General features: G+C 47.2%; 1 protein-coding gene across 1 annotated transcript in view; it reads left to right on the top strand.

Moving 5' to 3' along the window:
* LOC138282947 (E3 ubiquitin-protein ligase TRIM39-like) overlaps positions 1-27,812 on the top strand; it is a 193,696-nt gene that overhangs the window by 129,171 nt on the left and 36,713 nt on the right. The window contains exons 3-5 of the mRNA XM_069221012.1: positions 18,187-18,417; positions 21,176-21,198; positions 24,779-24,828. Of these exons, the coding sequence (XP_069077113.1) occupies positions 18,187-18,417; positions 21,176-21,198; positions 24,779-24,828 (304 nt within the window). The remainder of the gene's footprint in view (positions 1-18,186; positions 18,418-21,175; positions 21,199-24,778; positions 24,829-27,812) is intronic.

Below are 27,812 nucleotides of genomic sequence, written 5' to 3'. Positions count from 1 at the left end.
GAGGAGGGATGCCTGGTTTTGTTCACCTCCTTTCAGAGAGACTACAAGCTACATGACACACAGTACTTTAAATACATGCAGCTTAAACATGCATGGAGAGCAGAGAACTTGCATCTAGACAACATCACAGAGTATGCCCCCCTAGAGGGAAGACTCCTTCAATGAGAATTTGAAGTAAAAGCGGTCTTGTGGATCTGCAAGATGATTAATTATAAAATGCCTGACTTAATAAAAAAACAAGAACAGTGGGAAAGTGAGATAGGAGAACTGGACGACACAGATTGGGAGGCAGCCTTACTGCACCCAATGGAGGTGGCAATAAAATCTAGACTCAGAGTGATGCAATTCAAGGTGTTACATTGGGTCTACTATGATAGAGTTTGCCTGCATCGATTTGTCGGAGAAGGATCCCCTGATTGTCTCAGATGTGGGGCCGAAATGGGGTCATACTTCCACCCAATATGGTAATGTCCATGCATACGGGACTGAAATCCTAGGGGAGGTAAACAAGATCCTGGGGCCCAAATCCTGCCAGACCCAAAAATTATTCTCCGGGGGGATACCTACAGATATTGATATCCCACGGACTGCTATTCAGTAATCTGGGCATGGTGGTGGCCAAGAGGGATATCTCTAAATAATGGGGAGCCCCGGAGCTGCCAACTCTCCAAGAGTGGAGAAGAGGGATGGACTTATATATGGCAGCGGAAAGAGTTACATATAAAGCTAGGGGTTACCCGAGGAAGTTTACAAAAATATGGGGCCCATGGACAACACATTATGGCATGGACTCGAAGGTGAATGGGGATGGGTCATGCTTGTCACGCTTCCAAGACAGTACCAGGGATAATAGACAAAGTGGATCTCTTACGTAACTGTTGAGTCTCCAACATGATCATGGAATATATGTGCTGTACCTATGCATGTTACATACAATTATATTTCCACTCAGATGTACAAGTTGTTATAGATGCAGGTAAGGGCTGGGCTGGTCAATCAGGTTATTATGCTGTTGGTTGTCTGTTGAGTGTTGAGCTTGTTGTTCCCTTTTACCAACCTCCCTGGGAAGCCTGTGACTGCTGCCATTGCTACCACTGAGAGAAAAGCAGTGAAAGGGCTGTACTTGGCCCAGTTTGCACAACCACAGTAAGATGGGCCCCAGCAAATCAGAGGCAAACAAGCCCAAGCTGCAATGCAGTGGCCCGGTAGCCCCTTCTTGCCCCATGTCCCCCACTCAAGATCTGACTCCTGGCCTCTGGACCTGGACACAACTCACCAGATATTGGCTTTATATATGGATCAAATCCTTTGAACGAGGATTACAGACCTGGAGACAATGTAAATAACAACACAATGCAGATTTATTTTCACAACACTGAATCTAATTGCTGTTTTACTGGTGATAGGCTTCTTATAGAGTGGTACCCAACGCTCCCATTTCAGCTAGGAGTATCTCACCCTCTTTACCTTATCACTCCTCTTGGTCTCCCTGTGACCTTGTCCTTTTCTTTAGCCCTTTTGAAGGTGCTCAATATGAGGACTACAAAATGCTTTAGGACAAGTGAAGTTTGCACTGTTTGTCAGCAATTGATGTCATGGCCTAGGTGAACTGTGCAATCAGCACCCCTTCTTATAACCTCCCACGGCAGACAAACCTGAAAAAAGCTTCATATGTTTCAAATACTTAATCAACAACCTTAAACATTGAACTCATCTCTCGCCCTGCCACCTTCATCAACATGAACACCTTCCAAATAACGTCAGCACATTTCTGGAAAACACTGTAAACATTCACATTCCAATGAAAACATGCATGCCAAACCTTTAAGGCTTAAAACAAGACTTTGCCAATATAGCTTTAAATCGTACTCTAGCACAGAGACAGCTACCAATCCAATTGTAGGCAATGCTTGCCTGACCATAGATAAAGAAGATCCCTGCCTTCTCCTGGCTGGAGCTTTCAGCAGTCTTTGGCACCATTGACTACCTCACCCTCATCCACACCCTGAAGTCTTGAGAGGGATTCATTGAAATAAAAATTCTGTCTTCTCCTACCTGTTCAAGAGATACAGCACAACATAGAAACCCACTGGACTGTAATCGCTGATAACAGCAACAAAATTCACCAATGACTCAAAAGTCTACTTGAAAGTCTCCCCCTAGCTACTGACATCCAGTGCCTCTGTCTCACCCAGACCTGAATGTCCAGCACATGCCTTAAGCCCAGCCCCACCAAGACAGAATTCCTGCTAGTTGCCAAGAACAAGCAGCATGGTACCAGCTCTCTCTACTGATGAAAGTGAAACTTCAGAGCTCCTATCCAAGCGCTCATACTCTCGCACATTGATGGTGACAACATCCACCGCCTTCACTGACTTCAAAATGCCTCCTACAAGCCACAGAAGCCAGGAACCTCAGGAAGAAATATGTCCACATCATCCCTACCCTATAAAACCCTACTGGCTCCCATTCCTGGCCTGCACTGTTTTCAAAACCAAGTGCATTACCTACAACACTATCACTAACAGAACCTCAGCCAGTTTGGCTGAGAACATCACCATCTCTGTTGTCCCCCTGGAACACCCACAGCAAGAATACCATTGGACTTAAATGACCTGGGTGCCATCTTTCTATTGATTGACCCTAGACGTAGGAGTAAAAAAAGAAAAATGAAATAGAAACAGTGTTCAAGTTTGTTTTTCAAGGCCTGAGAGGCCAGCCATCATTGGCTGCCTGATCTTCCCAAAAGTAAAATATTTTGTAAAAAGGACCACTGAGGTGATGAGGGTCAATGGCAGAGTAGGGGAGTGGGCAGTGACATTGCCTGGGGAAGAAGCGGGGGAGAAGAACACAAGGGGGAAAACAACACTGAGTGAGGGATAAAGGTGTTCGCAGGTCAGAGAAGTACATAATAGAGAGGTTGCAGCAAAAAAAAGGAAAAGGAGATAGCAACTCAGGTGGTGGATATTTTTGGAGGATCAAGACTAAAGAGAGGTGGAAAACTCATGCACTCTCATGGTGTGCCTGAGTAAAAGAGAAAAAGTAGTTAATCAAAAACAACAACAACAAAAAAAACAGTGGAAGGATTCAGTCAGCCATGCTAAACAACGGTAAAGATGCTATACTTCAGAGGAGGGACAAACACAAGATGGACAAGGCAAGCCATCAAATTGGAAGGAAGCCAATGAGTGTGACTATAAGGCCAAAAATGATAAGCACTGGGTGGGCTGTAAGCCCCTTTTAAGTTCTTGAAAAGCCCTCAATATGTATTTTCCAACCAGTAACCTTGTGCTGTCTGGTGAGCGAGACTAAAATAACAAATAAGCAACAAACTGTACGCCAGGATTTGGAACAACATCCCCATATGCAACAACAATGCCCAGTCTCCCTCCAAATTAGAAGACAGGTGAAAATAAACCTCCACAAAGAATAAAACAACATAGTCAAAGTCAATTTTCACTCTTCAAATCATCTAATCACTCATTGGCTGTATCTATGTTTTTGAACCTTTACAGTGCTCCAGTGCCTTTCAATTGGGTGTGCACTGTGCATATACCACATACATGCATGCAGATCTAGACTATGTTTTCCTATTTTACCCTGAAACTTGGCATCTCATTTAGGATCTTTAGTGACTGCTTTGTTTGCCAAATGGCTGTAACTGGCATCCTTGACAGTGACTATCTTGTGTGTGGGCGATGTTGCACTGTTGCTAGGGGTTCTGTTCTTGTTCTGGGTGACTGAGGAAAACTTGCATTGCTGGAGTCCAAGTTGCATCTATGCCTGGCAGGTGGCTTCATGGCGCTTGACTCCTCAAGCCAGTTTTGGCATTTTAGCCAATAGCATTTTGTTATTAAAATTCTTAGCCTGTGCTTACAATGTTAAAGACAAACTATAACTATAAGACCCAGAATCCAAGTTGCTGCGAGTTAAAAATGAGTCTGCAGAAGAGGTCACACAAGAGAAAGGGCCACTTTGCAGCTATATATAATTGTTCTCTGCGTTTAAGGGAAGCTTACACTTCTTTACAAAAAGACAGAGGCGGTCATTATGAACCTGGCAGTAAAGACTGCCGACCGCCGTTGCGGCGGTGAACAGAATCCCGGCGGCGGCGAATGGAAACCTGCCATATAATGAACAAAAAACCCAACCCCGCCAAACATTCCCACACCACCACTCCCCGCTAGGACCCTGTCGGTGGGAATCACAGCCCACCCCGCCACCGCCAAGCACACCCACATCCCGCACTCCAAATAAAGATGCACAAATCACCTTGGAGGACAGTTGACGCCGGACGACCATTGGTGGCAGCGACCGCCACGGGCGGCAAGTGGGCCCAACAGCAACCACTGCACACATTGGCTAGGCTTAGCACCCACACACCTGACACACATCCAGAACACCATAAAACACCCCTAGACACACCCCACAATCCCTTGCAAGGAAACCAGGACCACCAGAGCCAGACAGAGAACGCCAGCAGACAGGACATGCATAGCGACCCACACAGGAGCACCCAAACACCGTCCCCAGTCCCAACGCCATCCACCACCCTCACCATGTCTCCCCCCAAAAAATCCACGCTTCACCAAAAGGGAGCTAAGGACCATGGTGGACGAGATCCTAAAAGTGGAGCCACAAATATTCGGCTCCGAGGTGCAGCACACACCCATCGCCCGGAAAATGGAGCTGTGGCAGACCATCGTCAACAGGGTGAGTGCAGTGGGACACCATCCACGCACCAGGGACGACATCCGCAAGAGATGGAACGACCTGCGGGGGAAGGTCCGGGCCATGGCATCCAGGCACCACATCGCAGTGCAGAAGACTGGGGTGGGCCGCCACCAACACCACCTGACTACACCGACTGGGAGGAGAAGGTTATCGCCATCCTGCACCCAGAGGGACTCACTGGAGGAATGGACTCGGTAAGTCGTCTATATTTACCCCATATACACCAGACCTGTAAAGCATGCACCACCACACCCCACCCACACCCACTTAGACCCACATCCCTCCTAGCCATTACCCACCACATCCACCACCTTGCATCAGCCTCAACTCACTACCAGGCCCACATCACTCTCGCTGCGCACAGTCACCCACCCCTGCACGTTCCCACAATGGAATAAAACCCCCCACCACAATGTAACACCACCACTGCCACTAGATGCTATGTCCCCCTCACAAAGGCACCCCTGAAGGCCACTGAAAGGCACACCAGCACTAAATTGTACAGTTCTGCCCACCTCAGACCCTCCTGCATATGTAACAAACACTTCTATGTCCCCCAACAGGCACCACTACCCATGCAACCCTAATGGAGGGGACAAGGAGTGCCACAGCATTTCAGGGAGACAGAGGCACATGACACTGGTGAAGTATCCCTGGACACTGATGAGCAGGCAGGCCCCTCACAAAGCCCTGGATGCTCACCATGCAGCAGCCCCACCCAGGAAAACACTGTCACCCCTAACACCCAGTCAAGACCAGCAGGCCAGGGGAGGCGTGCCCACACCAGTGGACCCAGGGCACAAACAGGTGGACCACAGCAACAGAGGCCACAGTCTCCCACCCCCAACATGCAGGAAGACGAGGGCCCCAGTACTAGTGGCACGTCCAAACCTGCGCAGGGGACACAGGGGGCCAGGGCAAGGTCAAGTGCCCCAGTGGGTCAGGGGGTAGGGCACCGGATAGATGCAGCAGCCCAGGACATCATTGCAGAGGTATTGGGGCATACCAACATACCCAAGACAGATTGGCACAGATTGTAACCACCCTGGAGCAAAGTCAGAGGATGCAGCTGTAACACCACCAACAGGCCATGGAGCAGTGGAAAGAACACAATGCCACAATGGCCACCATTGCTGGAGCACTGCTACAGTTGGTCAACAAACCCTCAGACACCCACACCGGACAAGAGGGCCCCACAACAGCCCTGGACAAACAGCAACAGTTGTCCCAAGCAGCTGAAACAGCACAGGAAGAACCCTCCCAGGAATCACAAGGGCCGACCATGTCACCCCAAGTAGCTTCACAGCAGGCACCCAAACGTAGTCTCAGGCCAAGATATGGCACTGGAAACCCAGCAAAGAACATCCCTCTACCAACAATTGACACTGCTGCTACTGCCAAACAACCAACCCACCCATTCACAAACTGCACTTAGCTGAGGGCTAAATGATGTACAGAACTACAAATAGGACCCACCTATGACATCAAACAGGCCTGCTACCAAGTTGGTTTTGAGGACAACCAACCATACCGACTTCCATCACTGTACATAGCACATTTCACTGTATTCCACCAATAAACAACATATCTCACCTGTAACACTGTCCCCTGTCTTCAATGCTGAACAAAGTGGAGTAATGATGCAGCAGGCAGGGATAAACTTTAATGTCAAATTGTGCATGCTGCTGGTACAGTGTGTTTCTAAAAAGTCAAGAAGGGAATGCTTATGTTGTCTGTCTGTACCATGCTGAAGAGGTCCATGACTTGCATATCATGACCAATTCCCCCTAGTTGACATGGCACACTTACAGTATTAGTCACTAATCACATATACAGGCTGAAGTCCCAGACAGTTATTGGAAGTAGAGTTGTATCAGTTGGTTTCTGAAATTTACATCTTCCCCTTCCTCATCCTCACCATCACTCTCCTCACCTCTCTGAGGTAACAGATCAGGACCTATAGCACCCTTCACCTCCAAAAGGGGGATTGAATATCTCATTGCCACGTTGTGCAGCATGCAGCAGGCCACCACTATCGTACACACCTTATCAGGCCCATAGGCCAGGAAACCCCCAGAGATATGTAGGCACCGAAATCTAGCCTTCAGGAGATCTAGTACGCTCTATCACCCTCCTAGTACGTCCATGGGCCTCATTGTATTTCCTCTCTGCATCCATCCTGGGATTCCTCACTGGTGTCAGTAGCCAACGCAAGTTTGGATAGCCAGAATGACCTAGAGAAATGGTCAATACAGAGTCGTCATTGGAATGTCCTTAGTCTGACAGGCTGTTTTTCAGCAATGTGTCAGTTAGTGACAGGTACACTTACCTATGATCCACCCTCTGTCCTCTTGGAGTTGTTCCATCTTTTGTGGCACACTACTGTTCCTCAAAACAAATGAATCATGGACTGAACCAGGAAACATGGCATTCACGTGGGATATGTACTGGTCTGCTGTACATACCAATTGGATGTTCATGGAGGGAAAGTTCTTCCTGTTTCTGTACACCTGTTCCCTCACTCTTGGGGGGAATGATGGGTATGTGGGTTCCATCGATGGCACCAATAACATGGGGAATGTTTGCAAAGGCATAGAAGTCTGACTTGATGGCAGGCAGCTCAGTACTTTAGGGAATCGCACATAGGATTGCAGATGTTGTACAAATTCATTTAGAAATCTTGTAAGTACCTGGCTGAACATTGGCTGTGAGAAACCAGCACCCGTGCCCGCTGTCACTTGAAATGAGCCTGTGGCCAGGAAATGGAGTGCGGAGAGCACCTGCACCTCAGTTGGAATGGCATGCTGATTACGATTTCCGGGAGTCAGTGCAGGATCCAGTAATGCACATAGGTCCTGAATAGTTGCACGTGTGAGTCTGTAAGTGTTAATGATTTGACGCTCAAACATGGTCCCCATATCCACAAGTGGTCTGTACACAGAAGGTGCCCTTCCTCGCCACAAGGGTCTGTACCTGTGAGGGGTAAGAACAAGGAGTCATGTGCACACATACACAGGCATATTTGCTAAACACATTCACTGCATTCTTCATAGTAGTGTCTGTACAATAACTGCAACCTGACAGATGTACATTGTCATCACTAAGAGGGAATGGAGTAAATCATGTGTGATAATATACTCGATGGATAGAGACATATGTGATTCATATGGCTAGTAGGCCCAGCATTGTGACTAAATTGAATTTCAAGATGCGTAGCTGATGGCAAAATGTCTGGCCATTGTAGTTCTGCCCCTTCGTTGTGGAAGTGACATAAGACCGCTAGCGGTTGACGTCACAGGATTCAGCGGTGTTTACCGCTGTTCGCACCCTCATTGGATAACATGGATGCCAATGGGGAATCTTGGCGTATCATGATCGTCGCCGGCGGTGACGGTGCATTCCGCCGCGGAACGTACGCGCGTTCGTCATCGCGTGCTCACTTGACTCCCTGATCTTGTGCAGACAAGTACTCCACTCCGTGTACTGCTGTGGCCTGCCTCTGGCTATGGATTTTCCATGTGGTTCAGGGGAAAGGGCCCCAGCCTTCACCCAGGAAGAACTGGAGAAACTGGTGGAACGGATCCTGCCCCTGTATGGCAGACTCTACTGCCGGCCAGAGGTACAGGTGAGTCCGGGTTTGGGGGGCCCTGTGTGTGTAATGGATGGAGTAGATTGCTCTGATGTGTGTTCCAGTGAGCCAGGATGGGGCTTGGTGCATGGAATGCTGCGTGCCACTGTCCTGCATGTCTGGGAGTACTGTCTGTCCTATGTCTAATAATCATCCAGCTATTGCCATTGTGCAGGTGCCTGATCTCTGTGTTTCTTCTCTGTGTCTCCCTACTAGGTCAGTGCCCACCAGAAGAGGGCACATTGGCATGCCATCACCAAGGAGGTACAGACCCTGGGGGTCTACAACCGGCGTAGCACCCACTGTCGGAAGAGGTGGGAGGACCTGCAGCACTGGGCGCAGAAGATCAGTGAGGCCCAGCTGGGAAAGTCCTCCCAATGTGGTAGGGGTGACCGTCGGGCACTGACCCCCTTAATGCAAAGGATCCTTGCGGTGGCGTACCCAGACCTGGATGGGCGCTTGAAGGCTGCACAGCAGTCACAAGGGGGTGAGTACTCACAGCCCATACTTCAGCGTGGAAGGATGAGTGTGTGTGCGATAGGGCTCATGGGGCTTAGAGCAGGGTTTTGACTGGTGTCCAGCTACTGTCTGCTCCCCAAAGGGTGTAGGGGTGTCCCTGTCAGGTTTCACCTAGCTCAGCTTCAATGCAATGACAGGATATGGGCGTAGGTTAGTATACTGCTCAGTAGTCAGGGCCATGGTCATGGGCCTAGTGCACGGTGCTGCCTGTTGGGTGTGTCTGCTGGGTAGGTGTATGTCTGGCCATTGTGTATCAGCATTTCAGATACTTACAAGTGTCTCTCCTGTTTTGTCTCCCCATCCCTGTTCTCTTTTGTGTGTCTGGTACAGCATCAACATCAGGCGAGGGAGCTGAGGCACCGGCTAGTGGGGAGACAGCGGCCCACGGATCCTCGGAGGCAGAGACAACGGACGACCAGGGGACCAGTGGGTGGAAGGGCGAGGGGACTTCCACGGGGGAGGCTACTACCACCAGTGGTAGTGACTCTGAAACCTACTCTGATGGGGGTCCTCCGGCGGTGGCAGACACTAGTGGACAAATCACAACTGTGACATCTTCCGCCGCCACCCATACCATTAGTGCCCTCCCTTCTGCTCCCCACCGAGTTGGCCGTGTCCGCCCACTCAGAAAGGTGGGCGTCTCCTTCACCCCAGGCTGTTGACCTCCTGAGAACCAGCTCTGTAGGGCAGACAACCATCGTCAGTGCCATCCAGGGGCTAGCATCAGAGGTGCAGCAGACTAATGCCTATCTGGATGGCATTCACGGTGCTGTGTCTGCCTTACAGAGACCTTTTCAGGCTCTGGCCTCCTCTTGGATGGCAGCCAGTTTCCCTGGCCATTCCATCCCCCCTCCAACCTCCTCTACCCCTTCCAGCACCCCACCCCCTTCACCCGTCCAAGGCACACATTCAGACACGCAGTCAAGCACTTCAACACACAAAAAACACACTTCAAAACACAAACACCACACCTCCCACAACAAGCATTCACACAGTCAACATACACCTGCACAACCAACGTCCACTTCTCCCAGTGTGCCCGCCTCTTCCGCCTCCCTGTCTGTCCCCTCTACATGCACACCCTCATGCACTGCACCATCACTCACTGTTACTGCTCCTCTTCCTGCACTCACCACAATAGCAGACAACCATACATGCACCCCATACACCACACCTGCACTCACCACCTCCACTGTAGTTGACACAGCCACCCAACATACATCCACACTAGCTGTCTGTCTTATCCCACTGTGTCCACCCCCCACCTCCCAAAACACTCAAATGCAGCAAGACACCCACCCATCAGCCATCCACCACACCACAGCATACTGAGCGGTCACCGGCACCCACTACACACACACCTACACCCCATACATCAACTCCCTCTGCCTCCACTCCCACACCCTCATCCACACCCACCCCAATTGCTCCCAAGAAACCTTTCCTCTCCCGTGTAGACCTGTTCGAACCCACTGGCCCACCCTGTCTTGTCCCGAAAGGTGCCCACCTCCTTGCCCTTTCCGCTCCTTCCACATCGCAGCCCACCCCGGTCCAGCCTTCCCATTCCTGTGCCCCTTCTCCAATTAAGAAGAAGGCCCGCTCTGAGCCTAAGGTATCCAGCTCCGCCCGTGCCAAACAGCCCCCACCCCCTTTTAAGGAGAAGCCCACCCCCCCCTCCAACCTCATCACGCAAGTCAAAGTCCCACCCCTGTCGTAAATCCCCACTCCCCCTGCCCCCATTCTGTGATGTGCCTGGATCCCCCTATGGTGCCTTGTTGAGTGGAGTACCCAGCACTTGTGGGAGTCAGGTGTGGCCAGTTGTGGCCAAGGAAAATGGACTTTTTATGGACTGGCCATTGGCCCTGTTTTCATCATTTCGCTCAGTGAGCTTCACAATAAAGTTTCGGTGTGGCCTGTGTTTGGGCTGCTCGCACTTCCACCCTGGTATTTGTTTAAATAATTTATGGCTGTGGTGCTATTGTATGTCCTATGGCCAAGTTGCAGTGGCCTTCGGTCGGGTACGTCCCTCTTGGTGTGGGGTGTCTGACTATTGGTGCTGGGCAGGGTTGTGGGGGGCTTTGCGCATGGGTATGTAACTTTGCCCTTTCCTCCCTTGTTATGTAGGTTGCGGTACTTACTGTCGTCGTCTTCGTCGGCGGTCTCGGTCGTGTAGATATATGGCAAGGAGCAAGCCTGGCATGATCTGCAGCTCTCTGTCCATGGCTGCCGCTGCACGTTTTGTTGAGCTCCGGTGTGTGTTTCATTCTATTTGTTTCATTTACGCCTTACTTTGTGTGGCGGTGGTTCCCACCCCGGAACTGGCAGCGGAATGGTGGTTCATAATTTGATGGGCGGGTTGGGCCTTTCCGACGGCCTGTGGGCGGCCTCTGCTGTTGTCAGCGGGAATCCTTTCCTGGCGGTGGGTGGTGCGCGGGATGCGTGAGTTTCGTTTGGTTCATTATTTGGCGGTCCGGACCGCTCCTCTGTTGGCGGTTTCTGCCACCGGCGGTGTGGAACGGACCGCCATGTTCATAATGAGGGCCAGAATGTTTTTTCTCCTGCTCTTTTCATTTCCCTTTCTATTTACTTTTGCCTCACTTGTCTCTGTTTTTCCCCTTCTGGTTTTGTTTTTCCTTCCTAATTTTATTTCTTTTATTTTCTGCACTTTGTTTTACTCCATTTAATTTATGCATGATATTTTCCACTACTTCTCCTCTCCCTTCCTTTGTTTTCTTATTTAATTTTCTTCACTTTCTATTTGTTGTACTATTTCATTTACTTATATTATACTCCTCAACCATGCATTTTTTGTCTTCCCTCCTTAATCTGTCTTTGGTTCAAGGGGCCTCGGTTTATTTTCCTCATTTGTTTCATGTTCTGTATTTTTCTCACAATTCTCTTGCAATTATTTAAATCCACTTAGCACAATGAGGGTGACGTTAGCCTCTTATGCAGGCATCATCTTATTCACAGGCTGCAGTTAGCCTCCTTATTGGCAGCGTCTTAATTGAAGGCAGAGTTAGCATCTTATTTGGACAAAATGTTATTTACAGGCAGCATTTTAAATAATATGCACTGCATTTACTGAATTTGTCAGTAATTGAGCATTCCTATCAATATATTGTTTTTCATTCACAACACATACCACTATTCAGCCTATGAGACAAGCAATCCTTCCACCAAAACATGGGATAACTTTGCCATCCTCAAAGTTCATATTCATCTTAAGAAATGGAGCCCACCTTTACAATACCTGTATGTAAATTGTCTGCAACAATCATAATTTACAGAGTAGATGGCACCATATGGGTTGCCTTGACATCAATGCATTAATAGCAGTTAGGTATGTATAAGTAATCATCCTTTCCCTTTAGGAAATCACATTGCTTATGTATATTTATCTGTTTCAAACATACCACAGCCCCCTACCAAGTTCAAGAGGATTTATTTTGAGTCAACCAATTTTTCTACCTAGGGGCCACTGTGCATCCCTATGGATTCTTAGGAAAAAAGTAACCATTCGTTCTGTCAGGAAGCTCAACCTGTACCACCAGTATTCATATTGATTTTAATCAAGGGAGCATCCATCCATGCTACTTGAATGTAAATTATCTGAGCTGAGCAAAATGTATTGCAACAGGTGGTACCAAACGGGTCGCATTCCCCTCAATGAGTTCCTGTGCAGTTAGGTCCGAACACGTATTCTATTATAGGATAGTCACATTGGCTCACAACTATAACTGTTGTTTTTCAAACACAACGCATCTCCCTATAAGGTCCATGAAGATTTTGTCTGAGCCAAGCTGTGTTTCCACCTGCACCCACTGTTCCACCCTCACACCATAGATTTCCTAAGGAGTTATAGATAAATGAGTAACTATCCTTTCTCCCATCAAGATCAACTTGGCTCACCAGTTTTCATATTGATCCTAATGAGGGGAGCATTCCTCGATACTACAAAGACTGAAACCACCACGATAAATGGAGGGGGGAATAATAACACCTCTTCACCAATTTTGGCATAATATCATCTGTTCTTTCCTTCTTTTCTTTATGACGCCTTTTTCATACTGAATTTTTCAGTATACCTAATTCATTGATGATATAAATGGGAAGGTCACAAGGTGTGCAGGGTCAAGACTTATTTGCATATGGTTGGGTCCAAACTGAGGTGGCATGGTGGCAAAAAAATGATGGGTGGGGATGCTGCCCTGAGCTGTTGCTAGTGGTGAGACAATTTGCTATCAGTTATACCAGCACCTTTTGTGTGTTTGATGTACTGTCCTAAGTGCAAGGGTATGCCCAGACGTGGGTCTTGTACTCATTGTTCCACTTGAACCAAGCTACACCTAGCTGCAGAGCCTCAATCAAGGCAAAGCCTGTCCTCGGTTTCTAGTATTCCTGTTCAGGGAAGACCTGGCCTGGCAGTGAAAACTGGATTGTTGTTTTTTTTTGGAGCAGGGTCAAAACTGTTTTGCATATGCCTCTGTGCAAACTGAGGTGGCACAGTGGGTTAAAAAACAATGGGTTGGAATGCTACTGTGAGCGATTGCCAGTGGCTAGACAAATTGCATGCATTCCTCCCATTACTACAAACATTTTTCCAGTGCTCACTGTGCCAATGGAACCAAGCTGCACTTGGCTAAAGAGCCTCAACAGGGCAAAAACGGTCCTGGGTTGCTTTTGTTCCGGTTCAGGGAAGCCCAAGCCTAGCAGTTCAGGCTGGACCTTTCCTATTGGAGCAGGATCAAGACTAATTTGCATATGGCTGGGTCCAAACTGTGGTGGGCATAAGAACGATGAGTTGGGATCCTACCTGAACAACTGCCAGTGGATGGACACATTTTAAGCATTCCTTCTTTCACCCTTTGTGTGTAATATGCATGGATGTAACAATACTGTGTTCTGTGTATGCACACTGAGTGTACCTGCAATTTTACCATACATGGAGGACACTGGGTTCCATTCTTGGAGACCCAGGCATGCATAGTAAGGACATGAGAAGTAGAGGAATCCCCCCCCCAGACAGACTTGTTTATTGTTGCATTCCTTTGAGCTGGGTGGGATCACTGAAAAGGGAGTGTGAGACTTCCCCTTTACGCTTAAAAGGTTCTCTTTGATTTAGTAGGAGATCACAAGGAAGCAGCCTGGATATATCTCAGAAAAGAGATAGGGCTGATAACACAATCATAAATAGTAGGGTTTGGAGCCCAGGATTAAACTTAAGATGCACAAATCACTTTGGCTGTCATTCTGTCTTGTGGGACTATCAGCTTCTCTACTTCTGTGACATACAGCCTTTCAAGTGGAAGGGAGAGAACAGATGGGTGAGCTTCAAACGAAGCGGAACTCTATCATAAAACTTCAAAGATCCAGCCCAGTCCCAGACACATTTGGGGCCTCATTACGAGTCTGGCGGTACTGGGACTACCAAACTCGCGATGGCAGTCAGACCACTGCGAAAGCAGTGGTCCGGCCTCCATATTATGACAAGTATTGCGCTGCCCTCTGGATTACGAGTCCCCTTTCCGCCAGCCTTTGCATGGCGGTTGGATCACCATGCAAAGGCTGGTGGAAAGGGTGCGTTGGGGCCCCGTTGGGACACATGCACTGCCGATGCACTTGGCATGGGCAGCACAGAGCCCCGCATGGAAATTTTATGAATTACGGGCAGTGAAGAGCACGACGGTTGCTGTCGCACCCGACGCCCTGCAACATTGCCGCCAGATTGATTACGAGCCGGCGTCAATGTTGTGGTGAGTTTCCCGCTGGGTAGGTGGGTGGAAACGGTGTTTCCGCCTGCCAGCCCAGTGGGAAATTCGTAATAGGGTCCACAGAGGGATGGCTGCATAGGTAGTCATCCCGATGCGGGACTTTAGCGGGCTGCGTCCGCCGCCCGCCAAAGTCATAATGAGCCACTTGATGTCTGGGAACGGACTCTAAGAAGGGGATGTTGATCCCCAAATAATTGTGATCTGCCAAGCAGCCAAACGGGCTATGTGAGGAGGGGAAGCCTTGCAACACTTCTGCTTGTGATCAAGAGTGGGGGCCTGTGGCCAGGAGTGTGATCAAGGATGAGGGGACATCGCCTAGGGAAACCAAGACCATTTGCTCTGGAGCCCAGAGCACCAGTGCCGGCCTCCTGCCAAGACCAGTGTGCCCTGTGAGGGAGAGAAATGCTGTGGAGGGAGCAAGTTCCAATAGGGTGCCCTGCTGAGAGGACTCCTGGTATGAGGTGTGAGGAGACGGCTGTTGCACCAAACACTACTGCCAATGTACAACCCCTGTATGCCAGGAGAGGGCCACGTTAAAGTCAGCTGTGAACTGAGGGCCTGGCAGGGATGCTAAGAGGGGCCGCCATGGAAGTGATTTGCTAAATACAAGCTCCAGGACAGTGTGGGCCTTAGCTGCGATTCTGTAGTGTGGACCTTAGCAGCGACCACAGGAGGGGCTCCAATACTAAGAAGTTGAGAAGCCGCGTCATCACAGGGAGAACTGAAGTGAAGCCACACACTGTGGGTTGACACAAACACCCAGCCTATCCAGTGGACTCAAGAGGATGTCTGGAGGACGTCACCACATCACTGGGAACAGATTGGGAGCACCGGGATCAAATACTCCTCACCCCCCATAGGGGAATGCTGAATCTACCTTGCTGATGGACAACCAGGAACCCCTCCGATCACTGTTGGAACCAGCTATGCAGCTCAGGGAGAGCGTGAGCCTCCTAGGTGCTGCTGGGTTTCCGCATGCAGACCAACTCGACCGAGCAGGACTGGAGCATTGCGAGCACCCGCTGTCAGGGCGTCCACTAAGATGCTGAATGCTGCCTCATTGCCAAAGTGTGTAAGACTTCTTACAGGCTTACTGGGACATTCGGGACCCACTGCTAAAGGTGCTGCTGCACCATAAATACTTTTGACTACTTCTTAGTGGGTATTGCATGGATACGGCCACCAGTGAATGGAGAATAACCCTGACTAAATTCCAAGGAGCAGGTTAGATAGGGACTTGCCAGTGAAACACTAGAGCCCTGACTTAAAGGGGAGTGTGTTATTGATTATGAATGTCATATGCCCCCTTTGAATGAACAGAGTTAGAAATGAAATATTTTTAAATATAAAAATACATATTTGATGGGACATTGATTCATTATCATTGCTGTGTGCAGTTTTAGTTTTGAATAGTGTTGACTAATCCCCCCGTCCTCATTAGGGGGCCATGGACTGTTCGACCACTGAGAGGCAATTGCAAAAAGGGTACTTGGACCAGTTGCTCAGGATACATAGTAGGTGAGGCCCAGGACATCAAGTGTAGGAGGCTTCATCCACCACGGTTCGACCCAGTAACCCCTCCGTGCCCCGTGACCCTCAAAAAGGGGTTCCTACAATAATGGAGGTAATGTAAGATCAGTGTTCAAGTCTGTCCTAATAAGGAGCTTGCACATCAAATAAAATTAGTCTATTAACAATACAGCACTTTCAACAAATTCAAGTGATCCATAATCATTTTTGCGTATTTGAATCATCATCTTTCTTAAACATCTTGAGAGGTAAGGAAGGATTTGGCTCTCTGTCTCATGTTTAACACTTGATAGAAGATATGCAGATTTTGTTAAGGATATAAAGTAATAAAAGGACAAGAAAGTCCTTCTTCCTGGAAATAGTTAAGGCAGGAGTCATGCCTGAACTATATCCAATAACTTCTCCCTCCACAAAATTTGCTTTTCAACTAAGGCTTGATGCTCCATCTATCAAAGTTAAAACTGTAATTAATTTGATGAAGTTCCCTCATACTATCACAAATATGATTAGTCAGTTCCAATGATCCTGGGTTGGGGGGGCTTTAGTAGGCAGTGTACAGCTTAATGGGGGGCTTTGTGGGTGGACAACGTGCAACTTAGTCCTGGTCTCTATGGGTGGGCAGTGCACACTTCAATGAGCAGATTGACTGGGGAATTGAGTTCTTGAGCAGTGCACAGCTCAGCTTAGTGAGGGAGGTGGTGTGATTGAAAAATACAGAGCTCGGTAGGGAGCGGTGTGTTCTCACTGCACACCTCAGTGGATCAGGTGCCGTTTGGGATGTGTGGGTGGGCAATGTACAGCCTAGTAAGGTTCTGTAGAGGTGTGCAGTTTACTGCTCATTGGAAATATAGGTAGGAAGTACACAGCCCACTGGAGGGTTGTGTGGGTGGGCAGTACCCAGATCAGTGGCGCGCTGTGTGGGTGGGTAATACACAGCTAATAAGTGGGCTCTGTGGGGGGGAAAGGAGGGTAGTATGCAGCTCAGTGAAGGGCTGTGTGGGTTGGTGGTGCACAGTTCGGTGGAGGGCTGCTTGGGTGGGTAGTGCACAGCTCAGTCAGGTTCTGGTTGGGTGGGCAATGCACAGCTTACTGTAGGGACTGTGCGGAGCTTAGTGGGTGAGCAATGTACAGCTTATTGGGCAAGGTGAGAGGGCAGCGGATAGCTCAGTGAGGGCTGTGTAGGTGTTAATGTGCATTTTAGGGGCTATGTGGATGAGTAGTACGCAGCTCAGTGGAGAGGTGTTTGGGTGGGAAGAGTCCAGCTCATTGGAGGGATGTGTGGATAGACAGTGCCCAGCTCAGTGTAGGGCTGCGTGAATGGGCAGCGCCTAGCTCAGAGAAGGGCTGCGTGAGTGGCCAGTGCACATCTCCATAGAGGTCTGTGTGAGTGGATAATTCATAGTTCATTGAGACGGCTGTGTGCAGCACACAACTATAGGGAGTCAAAGTGAGATGGCATTGCACAGCTCAGGGGAGAGATGGGTGAGCACTGTACATCTCACAGTGTGTCTGTGTGGGTGTGCAGTACACAGCTTAGAGAAGTTCTGTGTGTGAATTGCACAGCTTAGGGGGGATCTATGTGGGGGACATTGCACAACTCCTTGGAGGGCTGTGGGGACTGTGTGGGTGGAAAGTGTACAGCTCTCACAGGAGGGGGTGCTATGGGGTGTGTGCTGGGGGCAGTGCACAGGTCAGTGGGCGATGTGGGTGACAGTGCACAGCCAAGTGGAGGATCTGTATACCTGGACATTCCACAGCTCGGTGAGGGTCTATGTTGGTGGGAGCAGATAACAAAGACAGTAGAAAGAAAGGTAGCAAGAGTTTAAGCTGCAAAAATAAATCTTGCTTAGCTTTAACTTAGCACCCACACCCCTAAATATGGGTTTTGGTTTCTCTCAGAATGCTTTGTGCACCCCCCACCACCCTAACCTGCTCACTGAAGATGGCGATGCTGATTGAAAACTTCCCAGAATCTAACCATCATTTCTTTGGTGCTGACAGAACAAAATGAGAGTTGAGAAGCAGAAAATTGAGACTAATATTGAACAGCTGCACCAGCGCTTGAAAAATCAAGAGCAGACGCTGTACAGGAAACTGGAGGAGATGGAGAAGACAGTTACCATGGTGGAAAATGCAAGTATCTCCAAACTGTCCAATCATATCACCTCCCTCAATGCGCTGATAACAGATCTAGAGAAGAAATGCAAGCAAACAGCATTGGACCTCCTGAAGGTGAGAAGCTGCTTGGTAAATTCAAGACGATACAGAAGTGCTATGTTCATATGGTGTTTGAGGTGTTGAATGTAGGTTGAGAACATGCGTGATCATCAGACAGGGTTAATTTACTGTGACCTCCTGTATTCTTATAACCTCAATAAAATATACAGACAAATTCAACTAACAGCACATCCTTTCATTCTGACAGCCCAACGCAATGTGCAGGCAGGTCCAGTATAGAGCAAACTCATTGTATACTGACAGCCCGACACAGTATGAAGAATATGGTGGGCTGGTTCATGTGACTCCATTCAGAATATCAGACTATTCTATGACCTCTTCATGAATATCACAGACCGGTCTATGTAATGTGCTCCCGTTCAGATTATCAGACTCTTCTCTATCATGTGACCTCTTTAAGAATATCACAGACTGGTCTATGTAATGTGCTCCAGTTCAGAATATCAGACTATGCCATCCTTTCACCTGATTCTAAATATCAGACGATGGTGTGTCAAGTGGCCCTACTCAGAATGTCACATTCTCAGCTCTGCTATTTCACCCCTTTACAGAATATCACATATTACAGGCCGTGCTGTTCTGTGAACCTGTTCAAAATATCACAGGCTCTGTGCATGTTACGTGGCCCCAGTGAAAGTGTCACAGATGGTGCTGTGCCCTGAGCCAGTATTCAGAATATCACAGATTGTGCCCTGCGCACGGCCCTTTTTGAAATATTGCGGGCTGGGCTGCATTATTTAACCTATTGTCCTGCATCATGTGATCCAATCAGCATATCACACTGTCATGTGATCCCATTCAGAAACCCACAAGCTGTACTTCATCACATGACCCCGTTCAGAATATCACACTGTGCTCTGTTGCGTGACCTCATTCAGAATGTGTTTATAGATTAATTTTTATTGTTACAAATTTCCTGCAGATAAAAAAAAAAACATTCTTAAAGCAATGTAAAATATAAATATTATTCATTTCTATTTCTAAACTGAAATATCATAATATTGACACATTTGTACATTCCTAATTATCGATGGAACTTTAACAAATAGAGTGAGCACTAGTTACATTCATTAACGGGTTGAGACTGAATATAATTAGTACAGTGTGTGTAGTTTTGATCAAACCCGCTAGCATGTCCCACCTTCCCTCATTTACATTTAATGACAAACCGTGCGTCACATTGTGAAATATGGTGGCGTACTGTTTTGTAAGCTGTATGAACAACTGGTTTATACTTTTTAATCCAGTAATGTAGCAATGGTGCCATGGGCCCTGGTGCAAACAAGGAAAATGGCCATTTCACTATTGTTGGTGAAGTAAAATGCACCAATTATCAGTGCTCAATGGGCCCTTAAGGGCTCTGGGCCCCGGTGCACTGCACTTCTGCACCAATGGTAGTTCATCAGGTTCGGTGATGTTTATCCAAACTGTAACTAAGCTCAGGTGCTCTTGGTCTGAACCGTTCCTAACCTGTATTACCACAACTCCATTCTTGTCATATTTTGTTATATAAACTGAAACAATTCAGAGTGAAGTCCAATTTTTACATAGAGCGTATTTAATGGCTGAGGTTCAGGTTTGACTACTTCTCTGAGAGTATTTGGAGCCACCTGTTTTAAATGAAAACCTCATGGTGAGTACTGGTTGGACCCAGCTCTAGTGTTGTACGGGTAGAATTTTTCTAACAGAAACAAGAGACTTAGGGGGTGGCGTCCGTACCGCCAACAGGCTGGCGGTACGGAGACCCATATTATGAACGCGGCGGTAGCGCCGCGGTCGCACCGCTGGGGCCAGCGGTTTCCTGCCGTTTTAGCCCCGGTGGTGATAATCCGCCAGGGCAGCGCTGCAAGCAGCGCCGCCCTGGGGATTATGACTCCCCTACCGCCAGCCTGTTTCTGGCGGTTTGCACCACCAGGAAGAGGCTGGCGGTAAGGGGAGTCCTGGGACCCCTGGGGCACCCGCACTGCCCATGCCACTGGCATGGGCAGTGCAGGGGCCCCCTAACAGGGCCCTGTGCAGCTTTTCACTGTCAGCATAGCAGACAGTGAAAAGCGCGACGGGTGCTACTGCACCCGTCGCACAGCCGCAACACCCCCGGCTCCATTAGGAGCCGGCTCCTATGTTGCGGCCGCATCCCCGCTGGGCCGGCGGGCGTAAACTAGGTTTGCGCCCGCCGGCCCAGCGGGGATGTTGTAATGGGGACCACAATGCGGCCGCACAGCGGTTACAGCTTGGCGGGCGGCGGTAGCCACCCGCCAATGTTGTAATGACCCCCTTAATGATCTTACTGATTCAATTCCACGCAAGAGATTTAAGCGTATTTTGGCGTGGTATGCTTTGATTATGAACAATACTTATTTCTCTGGTACATCACCAACAGTTCTAGTGATGCAAGAGTTTTAGCAGGATATGATGCCTGATCTCAGGAGTGCGAGCCTATAATACATGACACATTCAGAAAATATTACACTGTATTGTCATCTAACCTTGTTCAGAATTTAGAAGCACTATTGTCTTCTGGGTTCATTTAGGATATCACTAAGTGTGCTGTGTCATGTGTCCATATTCAGAATACCACAGACGGTGTGTGTTGAGGTGTGAGAGTGTCACCCTAATGTCTCCTTGGATGAGATACTTCCATGTGTTTAACTTAACCTGGATTTCACAACTTATATTACATCTAAACTGCTGTCAGATATGTCAAACCTGTTGTGGAAACTGATGTCCTTCTGCCTGTTCTTCTGTTTTGCAGGATGCTAGAAGTGCCCTGGTCAGGTATGGTTGGTTTATTTTCCTCCCCTCGGTGTGTAAGGAGCAGGTCTGACTGCAATGTGGAAATGTCAGTACTGAGCTCACACAAATCCACTCTGCTGCTGGAGCAGTAGTACCTCATTATTATATGTAGGCCATCTCGTAGCTACTCACCCGTCTTTCAAAAGCTCCAAACAGTGTTAAGGTCTCTCTACTTGTTTAAAAAATATTGATTCTTTATAAACTCTTTTTCATTTTAATAAACATTACTTCATTTCTCTACAAATTACCTTGAGACACCTCAAACTCCTGGTCTTATGAAAAAACCCTGAGTCCAGAGAAACTCGATTGTGTCCCCAAAAAGCACCTTTGTCCACAAAAACGACCTCAAGTTTTCCTCAAATCCAAAGTACTCAAAACCTCCTACCAGACTTTCCTACCCCACTGCAATCCTCAAATGTCCCTCTAGTGCTTTGAAACATCATTGGAATTGTCTAAAACCCACATTTTGTCCTAAACCTGTCTCACCCTATAGTAAGGAGCCTTTGTAGGGCCCAGAGGACTAGAGTCCTAGTTTCATGCCCTAGTTTAAGAAACATACTAAGGTAATGTTTGTGTCTATCTAACTGTGAATGGCCCTAGTACCCAAAGTTAAATTGCTAATAAAAATGAAAGTGGGTATAATTTTAAAACGTTTTTTTGGGAATGAGCAACTAATTCTGAGATAATGACAGATATAGTAGAGAGACCTTTACTTGAATTGTTCAAACTGAGGCAAACATATGCAGTTGCTGAGTTACAATAGTACAATCCATTTGGTATTGAGGCATAATATTCCACATTCAGAGGTTCATGCATAATAGTACATTTCACATAGATGCTTCATGTTCAGAAGGCTCTATAGAAACACTGTTCACCCACTTGTAATTAACACTAGGGCTTTCCCAAGGGACAAAGCTTTGGAGCAGGTATTAAAATTTAAAGCAAACCTCTACTTTTATGGTGATATGTTCGCCTAACACATGCGTAGTGCACTGCACCTCAAGCCATCAGTTTCAGCCCCAGTGAGGGCATCAAAAGAAAAAAAAGTTTATAAGAATGAGAAGTTTGTTTAGTTCAGCGTTTGTTTGAAAAACGACACAACATAAAACGGGCATAGATTTGTTCAGTATCTGTCAGCGTCAAAAAGATGCACATGAGGAAATGAAATTCAAAGATATTGCTCGGGGCTAGTGAAAGTAACAGTTTAATGAACATGTCCTGCAATTATTAGAACACTCCACAAAGAAGTAGACTCATACCTGTCTCTGAGTCACAATGTCATGTACTTGTCCAAATGGCAGGTAGAAATAAATATAATGGCCATTCTATAAAAGGTACACTTTATACTTTCTCCACTGTGCCACTCGTTGTTAGATTTACTTCCATTAATGCAAAAATGATTTCCTCTGAACCCTTTTTCAATTTGTGTCTACTTTGATTGTTACTCATTCTTTATTAATATCGCTCCGGCCCTTAAAGGGCTCCTCCAGTCCTCATAAATCAAGCTCTGTTCCCCCAGATCAGCTTTTGGTGGTAATAAAACCTTTATTTGTCCCTCAATGACTTCCCTTCATCCCACAGCATCCTCAGAGTTCAGCATCAAAGCAATCCTCGAACCTTTGACTGTGTTCCGGAAACCTCACTCCTGGCAACTGGGGGGGAGGGAGAGCCAACGACTAAAATACTCTGAACGAGGGAGGAGACAACGGTGGTTGAATAGGAAGGGACTGAGAAGGAGGGAGAAATGCAGAGGGAGGTGGAGAAGAGGCAAGTGAAAGAGACACAGGCAGGAACTGGAGAGGAGGGTGTCTGCTTATTAGAGGCACAATTTTACTTTAAGAGCTGCCCTGGAATAAATATGCAGTTCGTGTGGGTTCGAATAATCTAAAAGCTGTGTGGGTCCTAAAAGAGAGGCTAATCCTCCGATACTTTAGAGAATGGCACCTGAGGGCATTTCATAATCATAAAAAGAAATAGAAGGAAAGTAGAGGATCCATCCTAGGGAGGTGTTAGAAGCAAATGTTTAGAAGTAGTCAAGCCAAAGGAGACTCCAAGGTGCAGGCGCTCAGGGATTTCAAGGTACAGGATCTCAAAGTCCCCAATGTGTAGGACCTCAGAGCCTCCAAGCTGTAGGGGTGAAAGCCTTCAAGGTGCAGGTCTTGATAAACTCTGAGATGCAGAACTTCAGAGAGTCCACTATGCAGGGTTACAGTGATTCAGAGTTACAGGGATCTGGAGAATCTATGTGCAGAATCCTTGAGACTCAGATGCAGGAATTACATGAGTCCAATCTTTAGCTGTTTAGAGATTTCAAGGTACAGGTCTCCAGTTATTCCTAGATACAGGAATCCAGAGATTCAAGGTACAAAGATGTGGAGATTTCACAATACAGGGTTCCAGAAATTCCAAGATCAAAGCGCCCAGAGATTCCAAACATCATGAATCTAGATATTCCAAGGTGTAGGACTTCAAGGATTCCAACATACAAGATGTTTGGGATTTGAAAGTGCTGGGTGTTTACAGATTCTGAGGTGCAGGGATCCAGAGAGTCCACAGGGTAGGATTTCAATGATCCCAAGATGGAGGAGCTCAATGATTCGAAGATGCAGGGCGTTTAGTAATTCCAGGTTGAAGGCTTTCGCAGACAGGGTACAGGATGCTGGATCCCTCTGTTACCTGTAGTCCTCACTACTAAGATTTTCACATACAGTACGTCTAAGAGGGAGAAAGCATCGGAGAGAGAGACACACAAAGAGAGAGAGAGAGAGAGAGAGAGACGCAGGAGCTCGTGAGAGGCATGAATGAAGGGTGAAAGAGGGAGTGAAAGAGAGTGTGTGTGTGATTATTGACATCTGCTTTTGAGAACCCAAGATTTGTGAGAGAAAGAGACAAATAAACTAAGAGTGTCAGCGAGAAAGAGAGAGCGCGAAAGAGCGAGAGTGTGTGTGTAGTGCCAAGTATTATTTAGTGACAAAGAAGCAAAGAGGAACTGAGAAATACAGATGTTGAGAAACAGATGGAAAGGGAGTGTGAGTAGCAGCAGTTGTTTACAAATTATGTTTGTGCTGTTAGAGTCACAGGGAGAGAGAGAGAGATAGAAAGTGCAGGAAGGAGAGAGAGTGAAACAAAGAAGAGACATTATAGCGCATAGACGTAGTGCGTGAGAGTGTTTGCATTTGTGGTAACAGGGAATGTTCAGAGTTACATTTGAGATCCCTGGAGCTTTCTGAAAGAAGAGACAATCATAGAGCCAGCGAGAGGGGGGAACACAGAGGGATGTGAGAGAGGAAGAGAGAGTGCACAGGAAATCAGCTAAATAGACAGAAACAGAGATGGAGGAGAGAGTGGTCATGTGTGTCGGTAACTGCATTTGTCAGTTTCCTCTGAGATCCTGAAGCTTGTGTTGTCATGTACTAATACCTTCAGTGGTGTGTGTTTGTGTGTGTGTGTGTGTGTGTCCTGTGATTGCAGTATGTATTTTCCAATACCAGGGTGTTTGTGCTGTTCCATTTCAGCCCCTGTAGCATCTGAGTGTTCTAAAAAGATCTATGTGTCCTTCTAGGTGTTCGAAGGTGAAGTTTCAGGGACCAGAGCAGTGCAAGAAATACAAAGGTAAGAGGACCTGAGCTGAATGTAATTATGCTTTGGAGTCCCCACTTAGGCCTCCACTGTCTGCAACTGGGGGTGACGGGTGACAGTTTCCCCCTCTGTGATAATATCCCTTGTAAATTCAGAATCTCTCGTCGTGCCCCAGAACGGGCGCTATGACTACGATGAAACTATACTGTGTCTGATCCATGGTCCGCATACACTGCACCGGTCACTTCTGAATGGGAAATGCTGCATAGCCTGAACTTATAATCAGAAGCAGTCCTGCTCTACTTTGTTTACTACAGTTTGGAGTGTAATAAAGGCAATTTTTAGCACAGTGCATTATTTGGCGCGGTGTTATGTCTGTCACTCTTTGTAGTTCAGTGGGTGCTTTGCACAGTGCGCACGATATGCAGATTGGTGCATTGTGCTGTTTAGGACAGTCAAGTACTGTGTTTGCTGTCAAGTAGAGTGTGTCTAGTAGAGTATGCTGTATAATGCATAATAGTACTGTGTAGGGTGTTTAACAAAGTTGCAAGCTTCCCTCACCTTCAACATGTCTGCGAGATGCAGAAGTGCAAGCTTCTGTCTCTTAGAACAGGACTAACACATTCAGAAAGCTGTGCAAGTTTTCTTCACTCATACCAGGTGCACACAGACAAAAGTGCAAGCTTCCCTCTCTCATAATGGGTCCTCTATTTGCAAAAGTGGTGCAATCTTCCCTCATTGTGCACATGCCCATGAGATGCAGACATTCAAGCTTCAGCTACTCCCAATAGGTAGCACACAGAAGTGCAAGCTTCCCTTACTCAGAACTTGTCTAGGACATGCAGAGGGTGGGTGATTCCCTCGTTAAGAATAGGTGGCATAAGCAAACGTACAAGCTACCTATACTCAAAGCAGATCTCACACACACACCAGCTATACACATGCAGAAGTACAAGCTTCCCTCAGGCAGGATGCAGATGCACAAGTGCAATCTTTTTTTTGTCAGAAGTATGTACTGCATTCACTCACAATTTCACTCCCTTCCTCATGTATAACTCCTTTATTTTATTTGGTAAAAATCTGAGAGCTTTTTGTAATTTGGTGCAGTAGTGTGAGAGTTATTAAGAGTAAAATAAATGTATATATCTATGGAGGCGGAGAGTCCACGACTCTGACCTATCTCATGGCGTCAGCGGATTGGCTGCCAACACGGTGTAGGAATACCGTGACCCCTTAAGCCCCACCGGGGGTCAAAAACGTTTGTTTGAAAAAAAAATATTTTGATGCAAATTTACAGTAGATCCAGAAATCCATGGCTCAAATAAAAAAAAAAATTGCGTCTCTCCCCCTTGTTTTTAATTTGTTCCCCGGATGGGCCAGGTCCCCAACTGGAAAACACTTACAAATTGTTAGAAATGGGGTCTCTAGTTGGCAGAGGTATACACCCTTGGCCATGTAGGGACCACAATCCTAGTCAGGGTAAGTCACACACAATCCAAATTATCCTGTGCCCACCCTCTGTAATCTTGGCACTGAGCAGTCAGGCTTAACTCAGAAGGCAATGTGTAAAGTATTTGTGCAATAAATCATACAGTAGCACAGTGAAAACACCACAAAAATACACCACACAGGTTTAGAAAAATAGTTGATATTTATCCGGTTCGGCTGTGCTGCGATTTTCTGTGGCAAGGCAGTCTGTGTGTCGTTTCCGCCAGTCTGTGTGTTGATTTTAGGCGCACAAGGAGTTTCCTGAAGAGATGAAGTATTTTTGGCCCTGAGACTTCAGAAAACAGGAGGCAAGCTCAATCCAAGCCCTTGGAGAGCACTTGTCAGCAAAGTAAGAGGCCAGCAGGGCAGAAGTCCTTCTCCGCAAAGCAGTCCAGATGAGTCCTTTGAGCAACTAGGCAGTTCCTCTTGACAGGTTGCAGGTTCAGGTCCAGAAGTGGGTCAGGTCCAGATTTGGTGGGGTCCGAGACCCAGTTTATATACCCAAAAATGCCTTTGAAGTGGGGGAGACTTCAGAGAGTGGTTTTAAAGTGCATAAGTACCCTTTTCAGTACAGGTCTGTCTACCAGGGTCCCAGTAGGGGGTTTGGCAGTCCATTGTGTGAGGGCAGGCCACTGTCCTTTGAAATGTAAGTGTCAGGCCCTCCACCCTCCAAGCTCAGGAAGGCCCATTCAGTATGCAGATGGGTGCAGGTGTGAGTGAGTGTCCTGTGTTTGTGGTTGCCTGGGTGAGATGCACAAGGAAGCTGTCACCCAGCCCAGCCCAGATGTGGATTGGAGACAGGCTGTAAGGTACATGTGGATTTTAAGTGCAGAGAAACGCTCACTTTCTAAAAGTGGCATTTCTAAAATAGGAATATAAAATCCAACCTCACCAGTAAGCAGGATTTTCTATTACTATTCTGGCCATACTAACTATGACCTTGTTACCCCTTTCTGATCAGAATCTACCACTCAAACAGTATATGAGGGTAGCCCTAATGCTAGTCAATAAAAGGAGCAGGCCTCACAGTAGTGTAAAACGAATTTAGGAGTTTTTTACTACCAGGACATATAAAACACACATGCACATGTCCTGCCTTTTACCTATATAGCAATGTCGTAGTTGGATTCTTGCTCTAGGCAAGACTGCTGGTTTAAGGATGACAGTACTTATGTTTGTAGGCGACTATGCCAGTCCTACATCAAATCGCAGCTGTCATCCCAACCCTTCCGGCTCACTAGCAGTACCTCACCAAAAACAGTAAAAGGTGATTTGTGGCAGCCTTTACGCATGGAATCAAGAGTCTGACATCTCAGAGAACTTTGTGGTTAAACAGAGCTTACCCCTTTCTCACATTAACAACATATCTCAATCACACACAGGCAATGAAGAAGATGCAGTAAAGTTTCAATAGATCTGATTTTAGTAAAACTGCAATCTGCGATAAGTTGTATGGGCTGCAATGATTAGGATAATGAACAGTGCAAGAAACAGAATGGTAAAGACAAGAGTCATTAATACAAAGACCC

Source organism: Pleurodeles waltl, chromosome 2_2 (assembly GCF_031143425.1).
Source record: "Pleurodeles waltl isolate 20211129_DDA chromosome 2_2, aPleWal1.hap1.20221129, whole genome shotgun sequence".
NCBI lineage: Eukaryota > Metazoa > Chordata > Amphibia > Caudata > Salamandridae > Pleurodeles > Pleurodeles waltl.
This window is presented reverse-complemented; position numbering and strand designations above follow the sequence as displayed.